The sequence below is a fragment of the Onychomys torridus genome, chromosome 2 (assembly GCF_903995425.1).
Source record: "Onychomys torridus chromosome 2, mOncTor1.1, whole genome shotgun sequence".
Lineage (NCBI taxonomy): Eukaryota > Metazoa > Chordata > Mammalia > Rodentia > Cricetidae > Onychomys > Onychomys torridus.
Genome location: NC_050444.1, coordinates 139,990,804 through 140,000,075, shown reverse-complemented (window position 1 = coordinate 140,000,075; position 9,272 = coordinate 139,990,804). Strand labels below are relative to the sequence as shown.

At 50.1% G+C, this 9,272-nt stretch overlaps 1 protein-coding gene across 2 annotated transcripts in view; it reads left to right on the top strand.

The window, feature by feature from the left end:
• The first annotated feature begins 212 nt into the window (after positions 1-212).
• Positions 213-9,272, top strand: part of LOC118577737 (protein argonaute-1) — a 30,996-nt gene continuing 21,936 nt past the window's right edge. Inside the window, exons 1-6 of one of the 2 annotated variants that reach the window (XM_036178365.1) lie at positions 213-514; positions 5,138-5,321; positions 7,604-7,724; positions 8,141-8,322; positions 8,717-8,853; positions 9,060-9,194. In XM_036178365.1, the coding sequence (XP_036034258.1) occupies positions 490-514; positions 5,138-5,321; positions 7,604-7,724; positions 8,141-8,322; positions 8,717-8,853; positions 9,060-9,194 (784 nt within the window). In that variant the 5' untranslated portion in view covers positions 213-489. Of the gene's footprint in view, positions 515-5,137; positions 5,322-7,603; positions 7,725-8,140; positions 8,323-8,634; positions 8,854-9,059; positions 9,195-9,272 lie in introns of those variants that run through there. The other variant, XM_036178366.1, reaches the window with a different exon arrangement.

Here is a 9,272-nt window from a genome sequence, read left to right as displayed (position 1 = left end):
CGGGGGCTGCGGGTAGGTTCCCAGGGACCTGGTTAGGGAAAAGACAGGGCCCCAGGCTGCAGCCGGGGAAGGGGTGTCGCCCCGCCCCGCCCCACTGACGCCACTGCGCGGTTCCGCCACCGGAGCCCTCCCGCCAGGCTGCACGGCCACGGGTGGCCGCCAGGGGCCGCTGCGTGGGCCCCGCGCCCCCGCCCCTCTCCATTGGCCTTTGTTGCCGTCGAGCGCCCCGCTTGACTCGTTCCCGTCCGCCCCCTGGGCCCATCGGTCGCGCCTGCGCACTGGCAGCTACTCGGCGCTCGCAGGGGGAGCTGCTGCAGGCTCCGCGGCGGCGGCAACGGAGGCTGCGGGGGCGACGGCGCGAGCGGCCGGGCTTCGGGGGGGAGCCGAGCCCGGCCCGGGAGCCCGAGCAGTGCAAGTGCGAGGCACCTAGGCCCCTCACGCTGGACTCCTCAGTCTCCCGGCCGCCTGTCCTCCACACGGGTATATGGGATGGAAGCGGGACCCTCGGGAGCAGGTAAGGGCCCTGGGGATCGGGGAGCGGTGTGTGTTCCAAAGCCCCGGGGGCTCCCGCGGGAAAAGCATGGTTCCAGAGTGAGGAGAGGGGCTCTCGGGAGATGGGGGCCCCATTTTGAAGGGGGCTGTGTGCAGTTCCGGCGGAGAGCCATGTGAAGATCGGAGACCCGGGCTGTTTGTCCTAGGAAGCAGTATGCAGTCCTGAGGGTGGGAAGTAATCTGGGAGAAGGGCCTGAATGCACCCGAGTCCTTCCGTGAGGTCTAGGGAGGCCTATGGGGAGGCCCGGCAGGTGGCAGGGGGGCGGGCTCCAGGTGTCCAGGAGAAGAGGGGGGCGACACAGATGGGCCTGGAACTACCGCCTGCCAGGGGCGGGGGCTCGGCCGTGTTGGGCTGGGCTAAGCTAATGTCTCCGGGGAGAAGGCGCCAGAGCCGGGCTCTGTGCTCCGCCCTGACTGGGCCTGAAGCGGGGGTGAGGGTCAGGGGGCAGTGGGTGGGGATCTAGCCCAGGGATTTCCCCCTGAGGCTGGGGACTTGAGTGGTGGCGCGGGAGCATGCGCGGAGGTACCAGCCTCCAGGGCTGCCCTATGTGGTGGGGGCGTGGCTGTTTGAATACCCCTACCCCTCCTCTGCTCTGTTTGGCTTGGGAAAAGGAGTGCACTGATGTGTGTGTGTGCATTCTCTTAAGATTCTGTTGGCAGAGTACAAATGGAAATTGCCTTCATCTCTGTCTTGGGGTCTCTGACACTTGGTCCTTAAGCCCCGCAGTAGCAGTTTGCCAAAGAATGGGTTGAGGTAAACTGCCAGAGTGCCTTTTTCTGCCACACGAGGAAAGACTGGGACCCAAGCCATGCTTTGGGAGCTGGTTCTCCCTGAAGATAGGCCTTAGGAAAGTGTGGGCCGCTGAGAGACCAGGCCCACATGGGTTTCAAGTTTTTAGACCACTACTGGGGAGAAATGGAGCTTTTAATCCAAGGATAGTGCTCGTTTCCTTGAACTGGCTCTTTACGTTACAGTGTAATCTCTCTATATTTTTGTGACGCCTGTTTCCCAGTGGAAACATATCAGGGGCATGTCATTAGACCCAAGGTTACCAAGCTAATCTGTCTGATAGAAACAAGTTGTTGGGGGTGGGGGCATGATTACAGCATTGGCCATGATAGTAGCCCTAACTTATTTCCCCCTATTTATAGGCAGGAGAAAAGTAGATAAGAATAAAGGAGAAACTGAGGCAGGGCTGCCCAGAGAAGACTGGAGTCCTCCGGATGGGCTGTAGACTTGTGATACCTTTGGTGTTCTAGGTCTCTTACCCTGTAGTAGAAAGGATAATCTGGACCCAGAATCCTTTAGGATATCTCTCACTACCTCCTTCCACCTGGTGTGGGGATGGCCACAGGATTTTTGTTTAGATTACTTTTTAAAGACTGTGGGGAACATCTTTGTTTTTCAGGCCAATGGTATTGATCTTAAAACTCTGCCAAGTCTCTGATTCGATGATGTGTGATGTGCTGTAGTGATTGTGTTCCTCTAAATACAAACAGCTTGGTAAGGCAGAGTGCAAATTCTAGTTTTCTAGATTGGAGTCTGCTACCAACATCCTGTGTGCTAGAGGAGGGTGGTCAGGCCACCCAGTCCAGACCGCTGATGAAGATTCATGGTCCTAGGTTACTAATGACTTTATTTTGATGACTGTCTAGTGAGTTTTGGGGAAATGGATTTGTTTGTTACAAGAAAGGAGCTTCTAGGTGAAGGGCTGGTGCATGGGAGTCAGCTGTGTCATTGGGAAAATGGTAGTGGCATAGGGTTTGCCCCATCAAAAGATGTAATCAAAATTCAGGCTGGGAACTCTGATGGAGACCCCATAACTGCTTCCTTCTGGGAGCAGGCAGGAACACTGTTCTCTTGGAAGATGTTGAAGTATTGTTTTGAGAAGCTCAAAACTAAGGCAGTGTTGCTCATGTCCAGATGTGCCTTCTTCAATGTGCAGGTGTGTTCAGGCATGTGGACTGGCCTGGAAGCGCACTGAGTGTGGAAATACCATCCGACATATCAGTGGCAGCAGCAGTTGCCTGGTGTGTGGAGGCCCTGACACGGAGTGCCTGTTTATTAATTGACTCAGATCACATTCAAGTGTGAACATATGGTTAAACTCGTGTGCATATCCTGTAGTTTGTGTCTGTGCATGTGGATGTTTAATGTTTGTGGACAAATATTTTTGGAGAGATTGGTCTCTTCGTCTTTTCTTACTCACCACCTAACTTACCAAGGGTGCATGCCCTTTGAGTAGGCAGTCAGGTTCTTTAAGTGGTGGGAGCCTCTGAGTTGTTGGGGAGGAGTCCTGAGCCGGGGCCTCGAGGTCTGTGACTCTTCCTTCTCAGTGCTGGTTGGGGATGGGGGAGGGGAGTGTCATTTTCAGGGCCCCTCCCTTCTTGCTTTTGTCTGCAGGGAAGGGCCCCGCCCCTTTCCCCCTAGGCTGGAGCTTTGTCCTCTGTGCTGGGCCCTCATCTGCATCACAAAGTGGCCGTCTGTCCCTGTCTGGGTCTGAGGGGAAGTGTCTTCCTTTCTCGCTCTAAAAGCTGGGGGCAGGGCGAGGTGGGGGAGTGGAGATGCTACAGCTGTGGGGCTTTCCCGGGGAGAGAGTAGCAGGAAGGTAGCTGTCCCCTCCTTGCTTCCTAGTTTGGGGATGAAATGGAGATGTGTTCCTCTTTTCCCCTGAATCCTGGGGAGGAGAGTGCCCTAAGGCACTGGGGTGCTGTCCATTTCTGAGGAAGAGAAAGCCCTGAGGGGAGTGTCTGTCCGACTCCCTGTCATTTCTGCTCAGCTCCTAGTTCTGGGGGGCTGGCGGGGGAGTGATGTCTTTCTCTCAGGATTTGCCTCCCAGTTGAGGAGACACAAAAGGCGAATGGAGCCCCAGAATTTGGGAGGGGAAGCTATGCCCCTAGCAAAGGGGTCAACCGCTTCTCCTGTACAGGGCTTGTAATTGTTTGGGACAGTTTGTGTACTCTATGGCCTGCCTGTGGGTGTGTTTGTTCGTGTGTTTCATTTGAGTAGACTGAATACCTGTGCTTGTGACCAAGTCCAGCATGGCCCCTTCTTTTGAAACCCTGAGTAGAGGATGGGGGGAGTGTGCGTAGAACAGTAGTAGACTTTACAGGCTAGGTTGTACGTGATAGGAGTGTTTGCCTGCCCGTGGACTTGTCTGCAGTATCTGTTCAGTTCTTTCTGCGATAGGCATGAGTAGTTCAGTTCCCTCCTAGCTGGTTGCCTTTGGGTTGGACTAGGATTTCCCTCTGCAGAAAGGGGCTGGGGCTGACTTGATGGGTGGTTGGAGGGAGACCAAGCACCTCAGCTTTGGGAAATGTGTACCTCTCACTCTTGGTTCTGGCCTCTTCCTGACACCCTTGCTGAAGATGCGCTCCATGCCCTCCTGCCCCTTTCCAGCCCTGAGTCTTTTCTGTCTATTCAGGGGGGAGGAGGTTCTGGACCAGTTTATCCCTCTCTCTCTCTCTCCTTTCACCTGGGCTGGTCCTCTACTGGCAAGAACAATAGTAGCAGAGGACAAAGGCTTCACTTACACACACACACACACACACACACACACACACACACACACACACACAGAGAGAGAGAGAGAGAGAGAGAGAGAGAGAGAGAGAGAGAGAGAGAGAGAGAAGGAAAGAGACTGGAGTAGCAGTCATGCTGGCCTATCCTAACCCTTTCCCAAGAGTCCCCTGTGTCTTGTCTGGTCCCTCTGTGTGAGAAGATTTGTGAAGCATGGAAGTGTCTTCTATTCTCCTGACTCAGTGTCTTCCTTACTGTTCCCTTCCCAGAATATCTAGCTCTTTCTTCATGAAAGCCTTGTTTCCCTCCTCCTTCATCCTTCATCTAGACAGTTCCTTCCCTATCCCTCCTCTCTCGCCCTGCCTGCAACCCTCACTCCTTTTTCTGACCAATTCAAGCCGTTTTCTCGTGTGACCTCTAGACCTGACCTTTTCTCCCGCCCTCTCTTCATTTTCTTAGTCTCCAGATACTACCTACCCCCTAGTCTTCTTTTATCTCTCCAGCTCCCAGCACTCCACATCTTAGCCCTGTCTTAGGCACTGGCCCTTGCCATCCCCAGCCCGGCTTTCTCGGGGTCTTTCTCCTATCCACATTAACAGAGGGTATAGTTACAAAATCCTGATGCCATTCAGTGTTCTGGATGGTGATGAGTGACGTGAGCATCTCCTGGCAGAGTGGAATGTTCTAATCTGCCAGATACCTGGTAGAGATAGGTGTCTCAATCTACCATAGAAAGCAGAAAGGATTTTGTGAACAAGAACCAGATTTGGTCCCTTCTTCATGCAATAGGAACTCAGTACACATTTACTTGATGAGGTTTAAGATACACATTTTCCTAACTAAAGAAAGGTTTAAAACAAGAATCAAAATGGAGCAAAGCATTGGAAAAAGCAATGAGCCTGGGAATGTCTGAGCTAGTGGAAGGAAGACCCCTGCTGAGTTAAGAAACTGGAAGGAGACCACACTCCCCAGTCAGTCTGGGTCTGAGAGGCCTTGTGCTTTCTCTAACCACAGTAGTTAGAAGATTGCCAGACTCTGTCCTCACTGGCCTCTTTGTCTTAATAGCTGCAGGTGCCTACCTGCCTCCCCTGCAGCAGGTGTTCCAGGCACCTCGCCGGCCTGGCATTGGCACTGTGGGCAAACCAATCAAGCTTCTGGCCAATTACTTTGAGGTGGACATTCCTAAGATTGACGTTTACCATTATGAGGTGGACATCAAGCCGGATAAGTGTCCTCGCAGAGTCAACCGGTAAGTGATGCACATGGATGGCACCAAGTCCAATTTATTAAACAGGAAAAGAGGGAACATGTTGGCTAGAGAACACTATAAGAGTGTGAAGTATAGTACCTAGCACATTCCAGCATTTGTTGAAATGGATGAGTAGAGAATTTTTTTTTTTTTTTTTGGTGTTAGAGACAGGGTTTCTCTGTGGAGCTTTTGGAGCCTGTCCTGGATCTCACTCTGTAGACCAGGCTGGCCTCGAACTCACAGAGTTCCACCTGCCCCTGCCTCCCAAGTGCTGGGATTAAAGGCGTGGGCCACCACCTCCTGGCTGAGTAGACAACTTTTAAGAACAAGATTGGGTGAAGGAGCTAGTAGAGAAGGAGAGGTTAAAAGGCAAGGTCAGAGATGGCAGGAATAAGAGCAGGATATTCTTACTAAAGCAGGAGGATGTTGGGGGATGCATAGTTGGAGGGTTTAGTCTTAGAAGAAGCAGATCAAACTGTTTTATTATTACTTGAAAACCATATTCACAATTAAAAACCTTAAGAATTGGCAGTGAAAAATTATTGTCCCTAGTACATTTTGTTTGTTTGTTTGGTTTTTTGAGACAGGGTTTTTCTGTGTAGCTTTGTGCCTTTCCTGGATCTTGCTCTGTAGTCTAGGCCAGCCTCGAACTCACAGAGATCTGCCTGGCTCTGCCTCCTGAGTGCTGGGTTTAAAGGCGTGTGCCACCACTGCCTGGCTCCTACTACATTTTTAAAATATTCTTGAGTATATTTTTAGATACTTTTCTATGCATACATAAGCATATGCATATATAATATTAATGTACAGTCCTATATACTTTGTTCTGTATTGTCCATTATCCCATTTAGCTACATATTTTGGAAGGTAGTATGTACTAGTGTTTGAAGATCTGCCTCATTCTTTCGTGTAGCACCATAGATAGTCCATGGAATGTCCGTATAACTTGCTTGATTGATTGAGGGATATTTACATAGAGTCTAAACTTTTGCTACAATATTGAAACTATTAAATATTATATAAGGATACATATTTTCACTGAGTGTGAGTATATCTGTAAGATAAAATCCTAGGAGTGGATTGCTGGTACAAGACTGTTTAAATTGAGATACTGTCAGGTTTTAGAGGTAGCATCACCTGGGATGTCAGAGTGTAGGTTTTCAGGCTACACTGTAGACCTGCAAATAGAAGCTGATTTTAATAAAACCAATTTTCATTCAACCCAACCTGCAAGAATTCAGAAGTTCTATCTCATATACTTACACCAACCTAGTATAGCCAATTCTTTTTCTTTTTTGTATATGGGTAAGTAGATAGTTGTGTCTTGTTCTAATTTTGAATTGTTTTTCTCTAATGAATGAATTTAAACATGGTTCTATTATGTATATAATAATCTATGAAATGTGTATATAATAATAAACACATATAATAATCTATTAAAAGGGTGTTTCAAATAATAGCAGAAGGATGAGTGCCTATAAGCATGTTTGTGTTTATGTCTGGGAGCTCAAAGTGGCCTGAGCTGTCGTTCAGTGCTTTTTTTCATTGATATTAGATCTGCTTTTTGATAAAAGGCAGTTAGAAGTTGGTGGGAAAGGTTTCATATAGTCGGCTTATGAAGGACATAAGTAACCAAGATGAATTTCTGAGTAGTACTGACCTAGTTGGAATTGAAACCATGTGTTTTACCATTGTTTCTAACGTACCGCCACATGTTTTATATTGTAGCAGTACCTAAGAGTTTGGGTTTAGAAACTGGAATGGTCAGATAATTGGGTGGCTGAGAGTTTGAAAATATGACTGTGGGAACTGACTAGGAGAACGCAAGAAGTGAGACTGAGGAAAAGGTGATGATGGAGAGAAAGCAGTGTGGAACTCCAGAGAGCTGGAGAGGTGAACTCCTCCTATAGTTTATTTTACTTCTCGTCTAGTTCAGATATTTCCCCTTTTATTTTTGCTTGACAGACTGGGAGTTAGAGGTTGTGGAAGGTTCAGGATAGACCTGGGAATGAGCCCTTCTCCCCTCGAAGGTCTGTGAGGGTCTTGGTGATCTGAGGACCAGCAGCATCACCTGTGATGTCAGCATGTGGGTTTTCAAGCTACAGTGTAGACCTGCCAATCAGAAGCTGGTGACTCATAGGCATGCTGAAGCTTGAGAAGTACTGTCATAGAGTAGATGTTAGGAGTGAGCATAGTAGACGGGACCTTACCTGAGCCTTGAACTGTTTCCCGAAGCCTGAAGCTTCCACTCAGCTTCCCCATACTCTGTCTGTCTTCCACAGGGAGGTGGTGGAATACATGGTCCAGCATTTCAAGCCTCAGATCTTTGGGGACCGTAAGCCTGTGTATGATGGAAAGAAGAACATTTACACCGTCACAGCTCTGCCCATTGGCAATGAGAGGGTAAGGCTAGGGATGAGGCCAGGCTTGGGATGGGTCTGCCCTGGAACAGAGCTCATAGAAGCCTGCTAGAGTTTGGCAGTCCAGAGAGCCTTGTGTTCTTTTGTGCTGGAAAGTATATTTTGGGAGCATGGTGGCTCAGGGTTGACACTTAGTGTGCTATGTGCCTGTCCCCAAACAGACCAAGATCAGACTTATATAGACCCAAAGGGTTCTCTTTTGGGTTGAGAGGGCCTGCCTCACTGAAGCATCGTCCTTGGAAAAAGGGGTGTGCGTTTTACTCTGCGGTCTGTTTGTGAGCCCCTGGTGACCTGAGGGAAGCCTTATGGCAGATCTGTGGAGTGGGGGACAGTGAGTGTGGTGGGAAGACTCGTCTAGGGGAATGTGATAGTGACTCTTTTCTTCTTTCTGTACTGAAGGTTGACTTTGAGGTGACAATCCCTGGGGAAGGGAAAGATAGAATTTTTAAGGTCTCCATCAAGTGGCTAGCCATTGTGAGCTGGCGTATGCTGCACGAAGCCCTGGTCAGTGGCCAGATCCCTGTGCCCTTGGAGTCTGTGCAAGCCCTGGATGTGGCCATGAGGCACCTGGCATCTATGAGGTACTGAGTATAGTTATTACCTAGGCTACAAGTGTTGGCAAAACTGCTGCTGGGGGAGGGGGAGGGAGTACATGTTAAGGTCCCACAGTGTATCCTTGGGAAAAAGAAACTGAGGCCCTACCATGTGTCAGGCAAGTATATATATATATACATTTAGATGGTTAGATCCCTGGCCCTATCCTTAGATATTATTATGGCCTCACTCCATCTATCCCTGCAGGGCAGAGAAAAGGTAGAAACATGTACAAGGTCAGTCTTACTGTTGGCCCAAGAACAGAGCTGGCATTAAAGCCCTGGTGTCCTGCCTTCCAGGCCAGGGCTCCTCCGTGCCCAGGATGCCTCACAGGGTGGGGGCCTGTGCCCGAGGGACCAGTTCTCTGCCTGTCCCTGCCAGGTACACCCCTGTGGGCCGCTCCTTCTTCTCACCGCCTGAGGGCTACTACCACCCGCTGGGGGGTGGGCGCGAGGTCTGGTTCGGCTTTCACCAGTCTGTGCGCCCTGCCATGTGGAAGATGATGCTCAACATTGATGGTAAGTTGGGAGAGCTATGGAGCCAGGGGCACCCTAAATCCAGTGACCACAGTCCCAGCCTCATCCCTCCCAACTCTGCAGCCCTGGCACACCCTGTCCCTGTCCTGGTACCCCGTAAAGAAGAGGGTATAAACGGTAATGCTTGCCTTTTTTTTTTTTTTTTCTGAAAGAATCTGAGCCAAGCTATCTCTCCCCTGTCCCTACAGTCTCAGCCACTGCCTTCTACAAAGCACAGCCAGTGATTGAATTCATGTGTGAGGTCCTGGACATCAGGAACATAGATGAACAACCCAAGCCCCTCACGGATTCCCAGCGTGTTCGCTTTACCAAGGAGATAAAAGGTGAGGGCCCACTCACAGGGGAGGGGAAAGTGCTGCCTTCTCTGACCCTCAGAGGAAATCTCCCTGGCAGAGGCCAAG